Here is a 22,877-nt window from a genome sequence, read left to right as displayed (position 1 = left end):
AAGTTTGGTCTTTTTTTAAAGAAGAAAATCAGCAGATTTTTGCTGCTAAGATTAAAGTTTAAGTTTAAGATTAAAGTAAAGATTACGTTTGCTGCAAAGAAAATGTGCAGTGCTATTTTTAATTTTATATTAAATAAAAATGTTATTGAATATTTTGGAATCTAAATTTCTATAAAATCAAAACCATATGTCTAACTAGGTCATGTTCCAAATTTGAAGTTGATATAACAAAAATTGAGGATCCTGTGTGATTTTGTTTAGGTGCTAAACCAAAAATAGCCACTAAATTGATTTTTTATACATTTCCACAAATGTATTTTTACATTTCTGTCACAGTATTACTTCTATCGTGAAATAGCCACCAGATATGGAACCTTGAGACTCAGACCTTTCCAATGATACGAGTTTGGTCAAGATTAGAAAAAAGTTTTAATTATAAAATTTTCAAGTAAATTTTGTAATATGACACTTGACAACACCCACTAGTGGGAAGAGCCCACTGAAAGGTTTTAAAGTACCATTTCCATGGTAAAACAATGTCCAATTTCAAATTGTTTTTCACAGATCTTTTTTTTTTTTTTTGAGTGTTTAAGCTTTCAAAGGATATCTAATTTAAAACGATTGCTAAAATATGTGACAGGGGAAAAAGTTAGTCAACACATCAAGTGTACTTCTTTAAACCATGACAAAATATTACTGAAACATGATTTAAAATAAGTCGACATTATTACAAAGTGCACTTTTTAAAAATGTACTTAAGTGTGTTAAGGAAGTCATGAAAGTGTCTCTCTTTAGGTACACTTTAATAGTATTTTACTTCATTCATATTATATTAGCCACAATTATTATTTTTTTTAAATATACTTTTAAGATTTGAAGTGCACAGTCAATACAATTAAGCAAACTTCTTTTACACAAGGGATAGCAAAAGAATAGAACTGAGGATCCTTCATTTTAATTTTAAATTGTGAACCGAACAGCTAAAACGTATTTTAGTGAATTGTCTGAACACCACAAAACACCTTGTGAAACCAGGGTAAATGCCCAGGCATCCTGCTGAAGTCCACTATTCACATCCTTCACTGTTAGCATTACAGCTATCACGACCCCCACAGGCATTTGTCAAGGAGGTGCTGTGCTGGTATTAGTGCAGTGTAAATGAGACGACCCCGCTGAGGTTTTGGTGACCACCCATGACATGAAGAGGATTACGTTACATTATCCCATCAAAGAAGCGTCTTTAGTCTGAACGAACAGCAGTCCAGCCAGAAGTAGCTAGCATGTGTGTGTGCAAAACGTAGCAGACGTTTGTCTGATGAAATGTTTTTGATTAAGAGTGTGCCTGCTGCTAGAGTCTGAAGAGAACTCGCTATGTGTATTTTAAACACTGGGAATAATTATGTTGGAAGCTAATAAACTTCCTAACAGATGAAGGCTACAGATGTTCTCACTGAGGAACAAGTTGTGAGTCTTCAAAACAGCAGTTGGAAAGTCTGTTTGTGTGACTTTAACGCATTTTGCATGTCATTTCTGTCCATCCAACACATTCATGTGTGACCTAACTATCATGCACCATTCAAAATCATCTGAATCATTATAAATGTATTTATTTATTTATGTATGTATTTATTTGTTTGTTTGAAAAGAAGTCCGTTTATTTAAGATTCAATTCATAAAACTGTTTATTTATTTGTTTGTTTATTTAAAGTTATATTATATGAAGTTATATTATTATTATCATTATTATTATTATTATTATTATTATTATTATTATTATTTGGACTATATTGTATGGAAGCCCATTTCTGCCACAGAATAAATAATAAATAAATAAATAAAAAGGTGACTACAACTTTTTATCTCGTGATTCTGACTTTATTCTCATAATTATTTATATATAGTGTTTTTATTCGGGCTTACATAATGTTGTATTGGTTTCTCCTCACACAGATAGATGCACACATCTATTAGTCGTATTGTTGTTGCTGTATTCTTTTTCTCACCTGGTTTTATCGTAACTTTTTACGATAAAAAAAGAAAGAAAAAAAATGCTTTGTCTGTTAATTCTGGCACCTGTCTGGAAGCACTGTAGAGCTCTGCCGCCCTAGAGGCCAGAATATTTTTATGTTTTCTCATCTGCGACGGCACATCATCATGTGTCAGAGAGAATCAGATGATGTGCGCTATGTCAGCAGCTCCCATGAATTTATTTTCATAAATTAATTGAATTGAGTTCAGTTGAGATGTAAGACAGGGAGTCTGAGAGTGTTTATTAAACAAAGAGTTCAGCAGCTTTTAAAGGGACCATGAGCAAAGGACTTTCCTTGCTCTTTTGAAATAAAGAGTTGCATGTGCTATGTAGGTAGTCTACAGCTCTCTCCCCAGTCCACATAGATCATTCATGAAAAAAAAAAAAAAAACACTTGGCTTTGGCTTTGACATTAGATCGGATGACTGCGCATATTTACATATCATTGGCTATTCAGTGTTCAGAAACCTGGCCTGAACTACACTGGTGCATGGAGGTTAGCCAATCACAAAAGATGTTATTTACATACTGAGCATTATAAAAGTACAGCACATGCATTCAATTGATTAAAAGTGACAGTAAAGACATTCATAATAACACAAAAGATTTCTATTTAAAATAAATCCTGTTCTTTTGAACTTTCTATTCATCAAAGTATCCTGAAAAAAACACAATGTTATTCAGTGTAACAACAACAAAAAAAAACATTAGATGACATTAAATAACTATATTTAAGGATGGACATTGCAACACACAAAAACGAATTAATCGTCATTTTAATTTCAATTTAAAAATTATAATTTTAAATCTTCACTATATGTACTTCAAACCGCCAGGTTTTTAGTCATTTAAAATACAATACAATTATGAAAGTATGATCACTTATTCTTTTATTATAATAAGTACAGGTCAGAATAAGTGTGATGTTTAATTTTTACATAAATATATCTGTTATGCTGAATGACATTGCAACATTATTTCACCCATATTTTGACATTTTACTTTCACAAAAGTGATTTGAAACTTTAAAGTAGACACTACTTGCATTTATTATTTTCTGTGAATATAAAATATATTTTGTAAATTTAATTTGTGGACAGCAAAATGGGATGTCTCGTCTTTGACATATATGTAAACATTTGAAAAACCATTTTCACAATTGATAATAATAAGAAATGTTCCTTATTTTAAATAGTAAAACAGTTATTAAACAGTTATTACTTATTTTTGATCAAATAAATTAGAATTTTTTCAAAAATATGAAAAACCTTACTGACCATGTAGCGTGTGTAGTATATAAAAGTAACCAAATGTAAATAACAGAATCTCCAACCATTTTTTTTATTTTTTATCTGAGATGTTTAGTACATGCTGTAAAGGTACAACATGCTTAAACAAAGCCTTGCTTAACAGCCTGTTAGTTAACGGCACGTATTGATTATTCTGTTAAATTCATCGGGCAGTCAGTTTCCGTGTTCAGTATTACTTTACATCCCAGCAATAGTCTCCCACAGACAGAGAGCTCGCGTAAGATCACAGATAACAAGACGAGCTGCATTAAGACATCTAAGCTCTTCTTGATCTTGTTCTTAAAGTAAGACTCTTAGAAGTCAAAGGTTTTGAGTTTAGACCATTGCTAATGTAGAAAGACTTACGCTGGACAAAGGAAAATCAGACATGTCACCGCAAGCCTGATTTGCTTTCGTGACAGTTCACGGGGACTGTACATTTCTTATCACATGTAGGTTAAAGAGGGATTGTTTTGTGGGACTACATCGAGTTTGGATTCTAAATCAAAGCTGATGTGTTGGCTAATGCTGCAGATTGAATTATGAGATTATTGCTTATTAGCAGTCATTGTTTTGGCTAGTTGAGAATCTCCTTTGCTGCCTTTGTGCTCTGAATGTAATCCAGGGCTGGATATGGTCGTACATTAGATTTGCAGGCATTCGGGTCGAGGGTTTAAGGAGTTGAAGGATATTTAAGTGAGGCTTGAGGTATTGGTTGGTGCAGTGTTGTGACTAACACAGGAGATGCTTTCTATTGAGTGTGAATTTACTGGAGCACAACTCCCCCTGGGGCATTTTCACAGAACTCTCTCTCTCTCATATATCCATTTCATTTCCATTTTCCTTTGTTACATTGCCTCTGAAGAGGTAGTTCAGTCTAAAGGGCAACTGAATGCAGTAAACTGACAATTTAAACTCCTGCAGCAGAAGAGGAAAGAGAAGCAAAAGAAACCAGGAACTGACTGTACTCGCCTTGAAGACTCTTTCACTCACATCAGGCCTTCAAGGTCAAGGTCAAGCTAGTATTTATTGTGTCCCTTATGAAAACCTCCCTTAAGAACATATAACATACAACATAAACACCCATTCTAATCCTATAAAAACAATACCATTTAAATAATAAATCACTTAAAAAACACAACACAACCTTCAGTTGCCTAATATACCAACTATTGCAGTTTTTTTTTCAACAAACCACTTAATGCATGTTGTTTGACCTCCACATGAAAAGTGTTGCAGATTTTTGCTAAGTTGTTAGGTAGCAAGATGGTGTACACAGTAAACAGTGGGAATAAGCTTAAAGTTGACATAAACCCTGGTTTCAACACATTTTTTTTCCATAATATGACGTATCTCAAAGTAGGATATTTAACAAGGAAGAAAATGTAGCGTGGGGCTTAATTGCATCCATTGGGAAATTATTGGATTGTAAAGGTAGGCATTACTATGGAAGTCCGATTCTGCCATTGAATAAAAAAATGTAAAAAGGTAATTGCGACTTTTTATCTCACAATTCTGACTTTTTTTCTTGCACTTGCGATTTTACAGTCTTGCAGTTCAGACTTGTTTTTCTCAGAACTGCGTGATATAAACTCATAATTGTGTGAAATAAAATCAGAATTGCGAGATATAATTCTGAACATTTTTTTCTCACAATTCTGATTTTCTTCTCATAATTCTGACTTCTTTTCTCAGATTGTTAAAATAATATAAAAATAAATGTTATCTCACAATTCTGACTTTTTAATATACAATTGCAAGTTTATAGCTCACAATTCTGAGAAATAAAGCCAGAATTGTGAGATGTAAACTTGCAATTGCAAGAAAAAAAGTCAGAATTGTGAGATAAAATGTATTTTTTTGTTTTTATTCAGTGGTGGAAACAACTAACAACTTGGAACCACTATTTTTTTTTTTTTTTTGTCGTTAGAGCATATGCACCAATACATCATTCAAAATACAAAGAGGAACATGTATTAAATTACAAACCATTTTTACACTGAAACAGAAAAATGTGTATTCCTTGGATCATGATGAATCTGTCAATATCGGTTTTGTCAGGATCAGGCAAAACATCTGTCTGCCATTTTGAAATTTGACTTAAAGTTTAATATTTTTTAAATGGTTTGACATATTGGAACAAAATTCGGTAGATGCCATCAGCAGCATGTCCTGAAGGTGCCTGCAAAGTTTGAAGACTTTTTACATAAAATTCATGTTCTTGATGACAATGCGTTCATTGGTGATTGGTGAAATCTCATTTGAAATTTGATTGTTTGTTGCACTGTGTAAAGAATAAAGCACACATCAAATGTGTGCTTGAAAAGCACAGTTTCCAAATCCATAATCACATCACTCTTCTTTTCAGCCTGAACTGAAGTATAAAGCAGACCAACGTGTGAAGCAGTGCTATTAAACCACCTGGCTGGCAGTATGCTGGATATTTTTGCAGCTGAGCTTTACTTTCCTTGAAGGAGGATGAAATTAAAACAGCTTTCATTCTGTTCTTTGATACCTTGCCAGCTTGTTCCAACACATCATTATGTCCATCCGTAACCGGTAGCAGGCAAGGAATGACTCAGCAAGCTGAGCTAGAAAGTGTCTAAGGAAATATGCAGTCAGGGTCTGAGCATAGAGACACACCTCTCACCTCTCTGCAATGAGGACAGGACTGGTGGTTATAGCAGAGATTTAATCACATATTTTTGAATTCATAAATGGGTGAGAGAGAATAAGGGCATTTATCAGCACAGAGCTAAACCAGTAAGAATGTCCCAGGAGACCCAATCTGGCCCGATGAACCACTACTGTGTCTGCTTCTCAACACAGACAATAAGGAAAAAAATCATCAATAATGGTCAACCAAAATAGTTTTTTTTTCTTTAAATGATGCCAATGTGCTGGCTGATGTAATATTAATACATATTCAAGTTAGCAAATGACAGAACAAATTGTTCAAATCAAATGAACACTTTATTTAAATATTTTAAAATATAAAACACAATATCATTTGAAAAGGTCACACTTTTATCTGCCTAGGAGTTACAATTACCGGTCAGTGTCTATAATATCAAAATATTATGAATTCATTTGTTTTTATCTGTTTTCATTTTTTTACAGTTAGAGTTTTTTTAGAGTTTTTTTTTTTCATAATCCTTCATCAAATTGTCTTTTATATTGATATAAAGAGCCTCACACAGCCGAGTATAAAAATATCAACCAACACCTGTCATTTTTTTACTGTAAGTCTCACTGGGTATTTGAGAAAGCTCTGATGGAGTAATTAATAGACAGAAGTGGATGCATTTTGACAGTGAGGAAATAGCTAGTTTAAAATTAAGTAAAAATAATTCAACATTTCTTAACTCTTCAATGTCACTTTCATAAACACTTGTATTTTTCTTATGTTCCTGAGCTGTACCATTCCCAATTAAATCAACTTAACTTTAGAGTTTCACACAGGACACATATACACACCTGACTACAGAGATCAGACCAGATGATGGAGGATGCAAGCAATGCATTAACAAATCATGAGCAGGGCTGACTGCAGGGGAGCTCCATGCTGCTTTTTTGCTGACTCATTGTTTTAGTTGACATAGCAGCGCTGTCATTTCTCTAATTCTCACTGCCGGCAGCCTACTGAGCCCTTTGAGACTATAAAGCTGAATCAGAAACTCACCCTTAATGAGAATGACTTCAGGATGTACCCTGAAGAGACCCATGCAGATCTCATCTGGGTTCTCTCATTAAACCTCAGAATGTGTGCAGGTACTACGTATATATCAACATTTCCACATTAGGATAATTAAGTTCTTACTGTTTGAAGGATTATGTGTGTAGGTGCAATATGATGTAGAAAAGAACCATAGATTTTTATTTATAGGAGCAGAGATAGATGAAACAGGAGATGGGGAAACATCATTTGCCAGACTCAAACTCAAGCCACTCATTTCAGCATCAAGGCTTTCAGAGCATGTGTTAAATGTGGGCAGATCTGGCAAACATCAAGTGTTTGTGGCTTTGAACCTTAACATAAAACTACAAAAAATGTTAGTCTGTACGTCTAAAACGCTGCCAAAGCATTTTATCCGCATTAGCATTATCATTAAAGTGCAATGTTTTGGAGCTTATATGCTAACCGCTAGACCACAACTCTGGAAAACAATTTAATGACGAGTATTTGGCTTTACATTCTGACAACAAGCTCAAAAATGTTTGTTTGAACATTTAAAAAGCTGACAAAATTGCCAAGTCATCCACATTAGCTTTAACATTAAAGCTTGTATTGGAATTCATATACTAATTCATATGCGTTAGGCAGCTCTGGAAAACAATGTACTGAAGAATATTTGGCTTTTAATTAATACAAAAACCTCTAAAAATGTTTGTTTGAACATCTAAAATGGTTTAAAAACGTGTCAGACTCAAGTCTTTAGTATTAGCATTAGCTAATGTGTTGGTGCTTATGTGCTCACCATTGGGCCACAACTCTGGAAAATGTACTGAAGAGTATTTGGATTTGCATTTTGACAAAAAAATAAATAAAATAGTTTGAGCATCTAAAATGCTGATAGAAGTGTCAGGCTAAAGTAATCTGGATTAACAATAGCATTAAAGCTCAGTTGCATCTTGACAACCAGTTAAGAAAACTTTAGTTTAAAACTCCACTTGAGTTTGCGTTTGCATATCGTGATGAAGACGTGTCGCGGTCACCTGGTCGCATGCCCTGGTGAACTCCAGGGACCATAAATAAGATGCATTACATCCCATTGACTGTATCATGACTCAGTCTCATTGGTTGAGGACAGTCACTCATGCATGTCAGTCATCTAATCACGAGCCGTGCTTTGCCAGCGACACGTGGCACATGCATTCTTAACATGACATGATGATTGCCAAATGAGCACAGCCAAACAAAACACGTTTAAAACAGCACATCCATCAGTCCCAAGCTCATTCCCTTCCCTATTCCCTTGGGTTGAAGAGCTAAAATGAGGAAATGTCATAATATTTACAGAAGTACTACCTATGTGTATGCTGACATCATTTTAGCAATAGTTGCATACGTGAAGAGTCTGCAGCTATTTGCGATATTCGGCAGCAGATTAAGTGTAATGTTATGCTAATGCCAGAGCTCCAGAAATATCTGTTGGTTTTGCACATATAAGACTGGTGAAGCTGCAAGTATGCTGTATTGTTTGTATTGCAAGTTCCTCTCACCAGGTGGAAGAAATTGCGAATCTCATCCTATTCCTCCCTCATGGGACCTAAGTAGTCTGCAAATCCCCACGACGCCTGTCTGTAACGCTACTCAAGCCTCCGGCAATGTCCAGCAGTCTACAGTAAATTAGCCAGGATCCCTGTGGCAGACAGAACTCTGGGCTCATAGAGGCCCTGTCTGAAATAGCATACTTGATGTGGACTTGCTGTTTTGTGGTGCATTTTTAAATTTATAAATCAGAAGAGTGTGAAAAATGTGCCTATCTGGGATTTTGGGACTTTGCTAACCTTCCAAAGTTGTACTTAAATATTTTGATGTGTTGCTGCCGTGTGTTTTGTTAGACTGAATGATAATTTCAGTCTTGTAGTGGAACTTTATTGTGATTGTCGAAAATTGAACTTGTAAAATTAATGTTTAGAACTTTAAAAACAACATGAAATGGCATTCATAACACAATTAGCTACTGAATTGTATTCCCATGTGAAACATTCAGTGAGAAATCGTGCAAAAAGGGACTTTTTATCCACCAGGATTTGACTGGATCATAATGGGATATGATATTGATGTTTGAGATCATTTTTCTCTGCCCAAAGGCCTTGATTACAGAACTAAGAGTTTAAGGTTTGGTTGGTTAGCATGGTGCAGTTAGCCCCTCATTTTGTTTTCATTAGAATATCACACCTGAATGAATCTTCACAGAAAAACAATAAAGCAGACTTGAGACAAAGACTCATTGAAAAAATGTCCCTCTACCTACATTTTTGGAAAAAAAAAATCCAAAAACCTATACATAAAATTCACTGCAGATTCCAATTTTAAATCAACATTAGAAGTGGTAAAACACAAACTACAAGTACAAGCAGCAAAATACTAATTGTTATACCTTTTCACACAAATTATGATTACGGGGCAGATTATCGATTAATAAACACTTATTTTGTGCGGTTTCTTGCACAATGCTATGTTATGACCTCAAAATACTTTTTACCATAGTGCATGGTTTGTAATCAAATAAATTTTGATGTTTGTATCACATAACCAGCTCCATATGTTTGCGGTAGTAAACTTGCTTAGTAGCGCACCCGGTACAGCATTAGACTTGTGATGTGGAGCACTCAGTGGCGAGTCCTGTGAAACACGAGTCACAATAAAATAGCTTAAAGACTAGTAGAAGCCAGCTAAAAGGGCATGGTTGTTTCGGAAAATATGTTTTGATTTCACATTTGCTTTTGTTAACACTATCGGTTAGGTTCAGGTTAGAGTTTAGTATAGGTGTTACGCAATAGAGCATTAACATTTTATGACATTTACCATTGTGTGATCTCATAGACATGTTGTGTGTGTGTCTTTCTTTATAGTGTTGTTGAGTGTGCTCTCGGCCGGGGCTCAGACCGAGATGAAGCGGGTTGTCGGGGACAACGCCACATTGCCTTGTCATCACCAGTTCTGGCAGTCGAATGGACAAACACTGGACATAGAATGGCTCCTGCAGAAACCCAACGTCAAACAGCGCGTGGTAAGATATATTTTGCTCTTTATGCCTTCTCAGAATTTGTCTTGCCTTCTCTCATTGTCTCTTGTTTATTTTATTTCTGTTTCACTTAGATTTCTCTTGTTGTGAGGTTTGTTTTCGCATTATACCTCTCATCATCTTCTATTTTGTCTGTCCTCCTATTCTCCTTCCAATCACTATGTGCTTGTGAGGTGATTTTTTTTTTTGGAAATAACAACGTTTTAGTCCCAACATCCTGCTGAACATTTCCAGCTGAAGTACTTGCTATGTAGTTTGACGATGGTAATATTATGTTGCACAAATGGTCCAAAGATTGGGTACACACTATTTTGATAGTCCACTTTCTACTAACTACAAGTAACTTTGCAACTACAGTACATGTCAGCTACCAGTCATTAGAGAATTAGTTATTGTCTGCTTAATATCTGCTAACACTTTATTTTGATGGTCCCCAACAGACATGCTTCTGACTATAAGTAACTTTGCAAGCACGTCAACTTATTCTATTAACCCTAACCCTGACCTAGCAGTCTACTAATACCCTAATGAGTGTTAGTTAACATGCAGTTGTAAATTAATGAGAGTAAGCTGTAACCTGTGAGCTGTGATGCTAATGTCTTTTTCCTGTATTTGCATGATAACAAAACAAATGGTCATTTTATTATTATTAGGACTCAAGTACTGAAAGTGGTAAATAAACATAGATACTTGCTACAAACTGCATATATCATACATGCATACCTACATACATACAGGTAGGTATAAGTATATATAAGGAAGTCTGGCTATGTATAGTTCTCATTGAGCCAATCAAATATTACATTGACATTTGTTTGCTCTGCTCAATAGGAAGTCAGCTATTTTGGATTTTGTGTAAATACATTAACTTTTAAATACTCCTCTTAGAGGATTCATGTGATTGTCAGCAAACTCTTTCTTTCTTTCTTTCTTTCTTTCTTTCTTTCTTTCTTTCAAGTAATACTTTTTTAAATGTTAAGTTGTCCCAAGGTTGTGTGTTATTCTTGTTAACAACATATATTTCTCTTTTTCAAGTAACTATTCCAAATAATAATAATAATAACAAATCGAAATGTGATCACAATCCTTTAATAGAAAAAAGTTAACTCTTCTGAGACAAGTGAATGAATCTTTTTTATTGTGTTTGTCAGTAGGGGACAAGCATAAAATCTCAACCTTGTAAGCTACCATGTATCAATCTCTCAGAACACCCTGGCAACCACCCAAAACACCCTAGCAACTGCCTAGCTTTGACTGTCTCTCAATCTCTCTCAGTGATACAGCAGTCGCAATGACTGCCTTCATGGTTTCACAGTCTGAGGCTTGTGAGCACAGTGCTTCTCTCTGCGTTTCTGCCATCCTGTCACAGGTCTAAATCAGCTTTTTTCTACACATCTCTCTTTGAAATACACACCCATCTGGTATGCGCGTGTCAGTATACCTAACAGATGCTTCACCCATCTCTCTTCTCTCTCGCCCTCGTAGAAACACATTCAGATAAGAGCTTCGTCTTATCTGCCTGAAGAGAGAATCTTTCACTGTGAAACTAACATTGTTTGAACATAGCTTTGAGTTTAGGTATCTGTTATGTGTCAGCGTGCCATGATTCATCAGGGGGAAGTCAATACGTGTCAGTCAGGCGATATACTTTCAGATTAATTTAATTATCTGATTGCGATAAGGATTTTTATTCCCCCACATAACCTAAGGAGATCTTTTCCTTTGTTTGAAAGTCAATGCAGATCTGTTCGTAATCGGTTGAGGTTTCATTTCAGAAGACAGACAGGCCTAAAAAGAAACTTGCATTAGAGTCTTCGAAGCCTATGGGACGGGGTTCCCCATCACATGTAATATTTAACAGAAAGCTAACATTTAAGACGCCATTAATTAAAATCAAATGTCTGAAAATTTGATTAGGAATCAAACCGAGCCCCTGGCATAATGAATAAGTCATTCCTTTGTTCCACTGTAAGGCCTGTGTAACTAGAAGCGTTTGGCTTGTCAACATTTAACCACAGCTTGTTTAGTAATGTGTTGTTGACTCTATGGGGTTTTGTTCACAAGAACGCTGCTGTTAAAAGCAATGGGTCAAGGTTTATATGGTTAGCGTGGCCTAGTTAACTCATGCTGGTAGATGCGTAACTACATCTTTTTCCACTGACAGCCTATTTGAAAGTAGATTTTTATTATAATCTCTACTCACTAAGGCTGCATTTATTTGGTCAAAAGTACAGTAAAAACAGCAATATTTTAAATTATTTTTACAATTTAAAACTAGATACAAAGTTTGTCAAGACAATGATATTGTCTTGAGAAGGCCTGAACTGAACGTTTGAAGTAGTTTAAAGCTTGAACTTTGAAGGTTTTGAAGACTACCCAGTATATCAGAACAACAATTATGTTGGATAGACAGACAGACGGACGGACGTCTGTTGTTGTTAAGGTGTTCTGGGTGGTTGGTGCTAGGTGGTTGTTAAGGTGTTCTGGGTGGTTGCTAGGTTGTTTAGTGTAGTTGCTAGGTGGTTACTGGGTGTTCTGGGTGGTTGCTAGCCAGGGTGTTGTGGGTGATTACAAGCTGGTTGTTAGAGTGTTGCTGGGTGGTTTTTAATATGTTCTGGTTGGTTGCTAGGAAGTTGCTAGGGTGTTTATGGTGGTTGCTAGGGTGTTGCTACGTTGTTCTGTGTGGTTCCTAGAGTGTTGCTAGATAGTTACTGGGTGTTCTGGGTGGTTGTTAACCAGGGTGTTCTGGGTGGTTGCTAGGCAGTTGCTAGGGTGTTTAGGGTGGTTGCTAGGCAGTTGCCTTGTGGTGTTGATAGGTGGTTGTTAGGGTGTTGTGGGTGGTTGCTAGTTGGTTGCTAGGGTGTTGCTAGGAATTTTTCTAGGCCATTGCTAGGTGGTTGTTAGGGTGTTCTGGGTGGTTTCTAGGCAGTTGACACTGTTGTGGGTAGTTTCTCGGGTGTTGCTAGGTGGTTGTTAGGTTGTTCTGGGTGGTTGCTAGGCAGTTGCTCGGGTGTTCTGGACGGTTGCTAGGTGGTTGCTAGTCTTAGCTCATTTAAGCTGGTCTCCCAGCTTACTAATCTAAAAAGTACCCAAAAACCCTTTAAACTGGCTAATAGACCAGACTGAGAGACTAGAAAACAACTTAGGAGTTTTTTTTTTCTTCTTCTTTTTCTTCTTCCCAGCAATGCACACTGGTCTTTGACTTTGTGTGTTCATGTAGTACTGTGTAGCATGCAGGTCACACAGCCAACTTCCATACGACATCCATGCAGCTGCCATTGTGATGAATGGAAATGCTAATGGATAACTCTCTCCAGCTATATTGCACCTCCTTGGCTATTGCTAACATTACAGAACCTCTTTCTTTGAAGTGAAGCCATAACCTGTGACTCAGATGTTACTCATGTTCGAGAAGATTATGCTAGAGAAGATTTTCCTGCTGTCAATTGTAATCTAAATAAATAAATATGACAAAGAGCATCATGTTATGACTGTCAGTGATGCAGAATGCATACAATAAGAATCACAGATGTTTTGCCAGAAATGCAGATTTCTGCCGTGCAGCAGAAATTCAGTTGTGCAGCAGAGTTTTCTCATGTCTGTCGCGCTGTAGTGTGTGTGTGAGATGAGCAGCAATTGCGGACGGCTCTGGCAGGTGGACCCAATCGCAGGTCTGCTGATGTGTAGTGGCATCAGTGTTTAGTCCTTTACCCCAGGCATTCAGGAGGCTGTCACCGTCAAACTGTGTGTGAATGTGTGTGTTGGCAGCTGTGTTTGTGTGTGACAGCCATTTAGCATCTTTTCCACGGCAGTCACAGGTACAGGTAGAGGTTCTTGTATTAGAAACCCTTTTGTCTTTTGTACGGAGTAGTACAGTTGTGGCAAATTACCCATCAGATGAAAAATAAGGGAACAACTAGATGTGAACATTTTCTGAGGAAAATGAGAGCGCTTTCCAATTCAAAGTTCCATGCTACAATGCTAGATTGCTGTGAGCAGTTGCCAGGGCATTACCATAGAAATATATACATAGATTCCTCATTAGCGGCTGTTTCTATGAGCCGCTATGCCATATTTCAATGGTTTAAGCAGGTCAGTGAACAGATCAAGCAGATCAAGCTGACTGCAACCGTAGTTAGTAACTGTAGTAACTGATTACATGTAATCTGGATTATGTAATCAGATTCCAAAAATTAAGTACTTATAATTAGATCATATTACATTTTAAAACGCTCATAATCAGAATACAGTTATTTTTGTATAGATTACATTATTACATATTATTCACACTATGGCAGTCAATTATTAATAATTTAATTTGCCCTAATTCTTCTTTTTTCTCTCTCTTAAATTTATCCTTTCTAAAATTCTACTGCTCTTATACAGCTATTCATCAACTCACAAACTCTGTAGTTCATTCAGGAACCCCAGTTTGGGAAACCCTAGTATACTGTAATGTTTAATACACTTCAGGATATTGATAAAAAAAAAAAAGAATGGAATATATTTTAGGTCAAATGTAATCTAAAAGTAATCAAAAAGTAGTCTTCTGGAATTTAAATATTGGCAGCTTTTACACCTGAGGCTGTGCAATTTTGTGACATCTCACTGAATTTACTGAGAGTGAAGAACCTTTGTCTGCTCCAAGATGGCAGACACGTCCACATGTCTGCAGCAGTCAAATGTGGCATCTACCTATTTACAGTATATCTATTTATATAAGTTAATATTAGTTTCTGACGTGTTTTTAGCATGTTGCTATGTCGCAATTTGTGTATTCAGGGTGGGGTTTAGGGGGGTTGGATATTTTCTAATGCACTTCTGTGTTTTTTTGCTATGTGGATGCTAGTGTTGCTAGGTCATCGCTAGGGTGTTTTAGGTGCGTGTGAAGGAATTGCTATACATTTCCGAGGTGTTTAAATGTTCAGCATGATGTTGTGGGTGGTTTGTAGGTGGTTGCTTGTTGGCCCAAGTCAAAATCCACCCCAGGTTTCTATGATATTCAGGTTTCTAGATTTTTTTTATCCATTAAGCCACAAACCATAAGTCTGATAAACTAATAGTGCCCCTTTCCTCCAAAAGTCACGTGATTTGAATTATTATTCATGTACCTCTAGCACAAATGCTGGGAGACAAGTTACATGCCAGAGTTTAATAATTAAGGCTAGGGGTCTAGTATGATAGACCTAAATCAGAGTAGATATATTTCATTTGACATGGATGAAAACAAGGTTGTGATGGATAGAAGTACTACACAACATGTGCTTCTGAATGAAATTTTATTCTCATACAATTTTTTTTTTAGTTTTTCCACTGGAACTTTGTGGAGGGATCAGTGTTTCATCCGCGAGTAATGCATGTATTTGAATCCCGCTCAGGCTATTTTCTTTGGCATCAACTGAAATATGGTGTCTGATTCTACTGATTTATTTCATCTATATTTATACAAAAGTTCTGTCTCTCTCATTTCAGATTATTACATTCTTCAACAACGAGATCTACACTAACGACAACCATGCCAGTCGTCTGTCCTTTGCGGGCGACTACCTGAAAGGAGACGCCTCTCTCCTGATTAGCGATCTCCAGCTGACTGACTCTGGAGAATACCATTGCAAGGTCAAGACTGGCGGCAAATACCACTGGAGCCAAGTCAACCTCATTGTGCTGGGTAAGGCTCATCTTCCTGGAATCAGCGCCCAATTGTTTCCTCCATCAGCAAGCCTCGCTGTGATTCGATTTGATCATCATTCAGATTACAAAATTTGGCCATTATTGACATAATCTAGAAATAGGATTGGTTGTGTTCGCTGGCCAGACACTCTCAACTCTGGTGGCTGGTGATGTTTGCTTCACTTTGGATGGTAAATGGAGAGGATGTTAATTTGAAATGGTGGGATGAGGGAACATTGATTGAGCTGTATCTCTTAAAAACAGAAGAGACAGAATTATGCGATTTCTCTTCTTCTAGCAAAACAGTTTACTGTCATCCCAAATGCGGTTCAGATGAGCTTCTTAAGATTTTATATTTTGCTATGTCTGGTTTCCATTATTAGACCGCAGGGTTCCCAAGCCGTCATTCAATTGCTGTATCTCTGACACCACAGCTCTCAGTAAAGACAAGAACTGGAAAGAAACATGTTGCTTTTTATTTAGCCTCAACTATATCATATGCTCTTGTTGCATAGTCCCTATTTTCAAGGGCTTGCAGCTTATGCCGAGCAGTTTGAAGTTGTATATCACGTCTTAATTTTATTAAGTCATTTTTTTAACAGATTAGTACGCTAGCCACAGAGGGACAGGATATTGGCGTAAAGTTGAAAGAAAGAGAAAGAGAGAGAGAAATGGGAGGATGGATTGATGTAAATCCGGCCTCCACCCTAGAGTTTCTCTCATTTATTAACATTTCATAGAAGATTAGCTCAATACTGCCTTCCAATAATCCCCCTTCTCCACCCCCTGTCTACTCTTCTTTCTATTCCCTCTACGTCACTCTATAAACACATTACAGAGAGCTAGTGTTCACATTATGATGTTATTTTCAGCCTGTATTTTGCCAGTTTATCGAAATTTGCAATTGAAAGTGGACAGGAAATGATCATGGGGGCCGGTTGTTCTTAAGTTCTTACTTAATTTAGAACCAGAGGCTTAGTAACTACTAGAGTTGGGGGACTTGGACTTGGACTTGGACTGCAATTATGAATGAACTCAGACTCGGACACACTCAGATGGACTTGTATTCAAACTTGACAGGGACTCAGACATTTTGGACTCAGAGTACAGACAAATCCACGTCATGTGTAACAACATAACATTAACATAACAAGACATTAATGTACGTCTCACATTCAAACTCAATTGGTTTATGGCTTGGACTCGGACTCGACAATGTGTACTTGGACCCAACACTAGTAAATGGTTGCACCATTGGTTCTTAAGGCAGAATGTAGCTAGTAGGTTCTAAGTAATGCTTAATCCCAGCCTTGAAATTCATGGAGTTGTGAGTGAATTTCAGTTTTTCTGAGTGTAAAACTAAGTTTCCATTGAAATATGATACTTAATTGGGAAATAATGTTATATGTATATGTCCATAAGGAGCAATAAATATTATGGTGCAACCAGCCCCAGTAAATTACACTAGTCACACATGCATTAATCACTAGGATATGGGTCCAACACTGTGGAGATTTTTAATAAATTGCCTGCAACAATGTACACTCTAAGCTCTGCTTGTTTCTTTAGATTTCTTGAATCAGTGATAAATGAATGGGCATCGTTTCAATTGGAGTCCGTCCGCATGTCCATTGATTTTCAATATGGAGCTGAAGCTGTGAAAAATCTTGTTCGCTGATTATTTTATGAAAATGAGGACCGCATCCTACAAGAGTGTAATTATTTCAGGCACCAAAAGTAATAATAATGACTGTTTCCAGGCATACAGTTCAATAATATTTACATGTTTAAAAGAATCTCTTTGTAGAAAATGGCGCTGTATTTATACTGTATGTACTTATGTACCTCCACATTTTCAATTGTTGCATATATCTGGTCCATGCTGGTCAAAACATTTTTTGGCTATGGAGCAAAGACAAATATACACTAGCAGTAACACATAACTTCTGGGGTGTTTGTGTGTTTATAGACAGGGTCAGTAGGGCCAAAAGGGGCCACAGAGGTCTACAGGCTGTCTCTTAACTGCCATTCAGCCTCCAAATAAATCCCTCTGGACAGCCCCGTCTAACTGACCCCAGAACAGTTTAGAGCAGTGCTGCGGTAAGCAGGATGCCAGTGGGACTGCTCTGAGGTCACTTGGTAACTGTTGTGAGGCAGTGAGATCTTTGCTTTGGGTTCTGTGTTGATTCAGAAGTGCTGTGTAATGTCAGAGGGGAGTTTAAAGCAGTCAGTGCACAGGACAACAAATCCTGACCCCTGCCTCCCCAAATTCAGATTGATTGCCTCTTTGATATTGATTGCTCTCCACAAACTGCCAGTGTGCTGTGTTTGTAAGTTTCAGCTTCATCTGAAATTTTGAAATACTGCTTCAGAGTGTCATATGTATAGTTTGTGTTCAATAGGAAGTTCCGTTTTTACATTTTTCATTTTTTAAATGTATCATTTTTACATTTCGCATTTCATTTATAACAATGACACTCTTTATTTCATGTCTCATGCTAAAAATGCACCATCCCTGATGCAAAAGCACAGCCATTTTTCTGGATGCCTGTCATTGAACCACTAGGTGGTGTATCCTAGCCATCAGAAATCTGGACCTGTAACTAAATGGTAGTAGGTTTAAACACCACAAGTGTTGATCCTTGAAGTGTCGCTGTTATGTCAATGAAAACAGCATGTAAGCACCTGTGGACTCTTTCTACAGTAAGCTACTTTGGATATAAATATTAAATGACTAAACTTAACGTTAACACACATTCTTGTTTCCTTGTTCACAGTGAAGCCGTCTAAACCCCGCTGCTGGATGGAAGGCCGGCTTCTGGAGGGCAGTGATGTGAAACTGAGCTGTAAGTCTTCAGACGGATCCGACCCTATTCACTACAAGTGGGAGAGAGTTCTGGATAAGGGCAAGAGCGTGGGAAAACTGCCTCCCTTCGCACTCATCGGTGAGTCAAACACCCCGAAGCCTCGCAAACAAGACTAGAGCGTACCAGACCTTATTCTGGACAGAGGAGGGTTTGTGCAGTCACTTGCTGCTGACTGTCTCAAATAATAGTCTTCAAAGATCTGATGCCATGAACGTCACACACTTTAGCAAATGCATCGAGTAGTTTTTGCACAGAAGTGCTGATTGTTGCAGATTAAACCTGTGCACTCTGAATCGCAGATGTTGTGTGGCGAACAGACAATGAGATTAGATCTCATCTGCTCTATTGATATTAGCCTCTATGCATTAGGGTTGGGCGCTATTATATCAGTACATGCGGTGCAAATGAAAACACAAGCATAATCTACTCAATCAACTCAAATCAACTGATTTGCAGTCACACATGCCTTCAAACATACTATATTGTAGATTCAGTTCTATTCAAAGGTTCGATTTTTTTTTTAAATAAACGCATTCAAAAGACTGCATTTATTTTTAATATTGTTAAATATTGTGTTTTCTATTTGAATATATCTTAAAATATAATTTATTCCTGTGATGCAATTCTGAATTTTCAGCATCGTTACTCCAGTCTCCAGTGTCACATGATTCTTCAGAAATCATTCTAATATTCTGATTTGGTGTTCAAGAAACATTTCTGATTATTATAAATGTTAAAAATGGTTGTGATATTCAGCATTTTGTGGAAACAAAACATTTTTTATATTATATTATATTTTATATTATATTTTATTGTATTATATTAAAATATATTATAGTATATTATATTATATTATTATACACAAAAGGTTTACATTCCTTAGATATGGTGTTTGCTGAGAATGTAGTAAATAATTGTCATAAGGATTATTTTAGTGTGATTGAGACACTATTATAGTTTTTAATTTTACTTTAATGTTTAATAAAGTTTTACTTAATTTTAATTACTTTTTAATTTAATGTTAGTTGTAGTATTTTTTTATAAATGTAGTTTTTAGTCATTTTGTTGTCTGTTTTTAATTTAATTTAATTTATTTTTTTTTCAGTTGAATTTTAATTTAGTAGATCAAGTTAAACTGATTGAAATTGAGAAATTCTGCATTGCAACTAGCTGCTGATTTTTTTTTTATTTATTTATTTATTTATTTTTTTTGCAAATTGATAATTTTATTTTAATTCAGTTAAAGGATTTATTTCAGTTTAGGATTCTTTGATGAATAGATCATTTTTTACAGTCACATTTGGTCAATCTAATGCATCCTTGCTTAATAAAATCATTCATTTCTTTCTTCAACTTTTGAACGGTAGTTTTCCAAGCTAAACTATATTATAAAATAAGCTTTTACTGTGATAAACAATGATATTAGAATTACAGATTTCAGTTACACCTCGCCCACTTCTAGAATGCATCATATGGACCTTGGGTAGGCTAAAAATAAATGACTAAACAGTGTCTCGAATACATAATAATATACAGCAATAGAAGATGTTCAATGGCCTTTGGCTGTTATTACATTAGAATTCAATCTCATTCAGTTCTGCTTGGGAAAACGGAACAACAAAAGTGCAAGAACTACACAAATTCGAGTGTAATATGGCTTTGCAGATGGGACAGAGTAATGCAGTGATTCAGAGCGATTTCTCCTGCTGACACCAGATCATCAGAGCACCATATTGTTTTACAATCTATTTAGTCGTATGCAGTCAATGCTGCAGAAGAGACGGACCGTACCCTCACCCAAACTCAACAATTAACCAGCCTCATCAATGACCACCTGCTCGCTCTAATCAGCTTTCTTTGGCCGATAAACACTCCACCGCCCCAGAATTCACAGCAGACAGTGAATGAGAGAGAAGGATGATGGGACAGGGATGCAGGGATGAAAGAGGAGGCATTGGATCCTGGATGAGTAAATGATCCCGGCGACTCGAATCGCTCCGGCTGACAAACGCTCCTCGGCTGAAGACGCACTGAGGTTCTCAGTTCTCAGGACACGAGCGCTTTCTCACCGGCTACAGGAAAACATTTAGTGTTCATCTCATCCTCTGGAATTCAGCAGAACCGCGAATCACCTTGACGCGCACAAACATTAATTCATTCACTTCGCTGGGCTCGCTCTCACTTTGCTCCCTGATTAAAACACTCTGTTTGATTGAAGCCTGTAAAGTAGTGCAGTAAAGGAAGTAGTAAAAACGGTTAACACTGCTAACGCTCTTTTGTAGGTCCAGGGTGAGTAAGAACTGGAGAGTTACTCATTTCATAATCCTGCTTCATCAGCATTGTGTCCTTGAGCAATGGACATAACACAATACACACGAAAACTAACAAAGAAGAAAAAAAGCTTAAAAATATGACAAAACACACCAAGAGCTAATTCTTCTTAGTGGACCGGTGGTGATTGTAACCCTTTAAAGTCGTGATGTAACGGAAGCAGCATTAGATTGTTTCTTCTGTATTGTGTCGAAGATAATATACTGAATAGTGCCTACATAGAAATGTTATGTTATGTTATGTTATGTGTTATGGTATATGTTATGTTATGTGTTATGTGTTATGTTATGTTATGTTATGTTATGTTATGTTATGTTATGTTATGTTATGTTATGTTATGTTATGTTATGTGTTATGTGTTATGGTATGTTATGTTATGTTATGTTATGTTATGTTATGTCATGTTATATGTTGTGTTTGTTATGTTATGCTATGTTATATATAATAGTATATTATTATTATTATTATTATTATACACAAAAAGGTTCACAAAGTTTCAATTCTCAGAGAAAAGACATTGTTTGTTAATGTGGTAAATAAGTGTCGTCAGTGATAGTATGTTTGAGATAATATTGTAGTTTCTGTGAATATCATTAGTATGGCTTTTTTAATTAATCTGAATTAGTTTGCATCTTTTTTTCTGTTTTCATTTTAATTTTACTTTTAGTATTTTTGCAATTTTTATACATTTTGTTTTTAGTAATTTTGTTTTGTTTTGTCTTTTTTTTCAGTTAAAGTTTATTTAATTTCAAGTAATTTAAGCTTTGTATGGTTTTAGTTGTAGTTAACTAATAACCCTGAATGTTATCACTCATGAAATGAACAATTACAATTGTCAAAACATCTACCTAATTACCTAATAGACTGTGGTTGTACCCCAGCTTGTGTATGTACAGTTATATAAGTATTATTTCCTGTTTTCAGATCTGAAGAACCCAGAGATCGTGACCTTGAGGAACTTGACGCAGGACAGCTCCGGGGTCTACAAGTGCACCGCCAGCAATGATGTAGGAGAGGAGAACTGTATCATCGAGGTCACAATGCAATGTGAGTTCTGCTCTGAGGTCAGCCTGTGCCCTGGGCCTCAGACGCCAGTAATTAGTGTGGATGTTATGATACTCGGATCAGCCGGTGGAGGTGCTTTTAGCTTGGAGCCACAGCCTCAGTGTGATGGATGGAGGCTGTTTCCACACTGCAGAGAGCTTGCTTTTATTATGGGTATCATGGATATGACACCATTGTTTTGTGGCAAGCAGCTTTTATATTTCCATTTATTTCAAATTTATCTTTAAAAAAAAATGTAAAATAAAAATACTATTTTCCCGCCACGAAATAAAAAAAAAATAAAAAGGTAATTGCGACTTCTTCGAGTTTACATCTCGTAATTCTGAAATTTTTTCCTCAGAATTCTGAATTTACATTTTTGCCATTCTGGCTTTTTTTCTCTGAATTCTGCGTTTATTATCTCTTATCAATTCTGTTAAAAAATAAAAAAGGTACTGTAAACGTTTATATCTCACAATTTTGACTTTTGTTTCCAGAATTTATATCTTTCAATTCTGAGTTTATATCTTGTAATCCTGAGTTTATATCTTGCGATTCAGTTTTTTTTCCCACCACAAATTAAAAAATAATAAAGGTAATTTGAACTTTTTTCATCAAATTCTGATGAAAAAAAAATAAATTAGAATTGCAAGAAATATACTCAAAATCGCATGACATAAACTCAGAATTCTGACTTTTTTCTTGCAATTATGAGTTTACATCTCACAAAAATAAAAAAGGTAACTGCGACTTTTTATCTCCCAATTCTGTATTTTCCTCATGATTGTGAATGTGTATCTCACAATTCTAGCTTTTTTTTTCACAGAATTGTGGGTTTATATCTCGCCATAAAAAAAAAAAATTTAATAAAATAAATAAATAAATATACCGG

At 36.1% G+C, this 22,877-nt stretch overlaps 1 protein-coding gene across 1 annotated transcript in view; it reads left to right on the top strand.

Annotated features, from left to right (window-relative positions):
• LOC107670645 (CXADR-like membrane protein) overlaps positions 1-22,877 on the top strand; it is an 83,319-nt gene that overhangs the window by 55,581 nt on the left and 4,861 nt on the right. Inside the window, exons 2-5 of the mRNA XM_016463324.1 lie at positions 9,901-10,058; positions 15,546-15,741; positions 18,521-18,688; positions 21,866-21,988. Coding sequence (XP_016318810.1) covers positions 9,901-10,058; positions 15,546-15,741; positions 18,521-18,688; positions 21,866-21,988 — 645 coding nt within the window. The remainder of the gene's footprint in view (positions 1-9,900; positions 10,059-15,545; positions 15,742-18,520; positions 18,689-21,865; positions 21,989-22,877) is intronic.

This window comes from Sinocyclocheilus anshuiensis, unplaced genomic scaffold (genome assembly GCF_001515605.1).
Source record: "Sinocyclocheilus anshuiensis isolate Anshui unplaced genomic scaffold, SAMN03320099.WGS_v1.1 scaffold140, whole genome shotgun sequence".
NCBI lineage: Eukaryota > Metazoa > Chordata > Actinopteri > Cypriniformes > Cyprinidae > Sinocyclocheilus > Sinocyclocheilus anshuiensis.
This window is presented reverse-complemented; position numbering and strand designations above follow the sequence as displayed.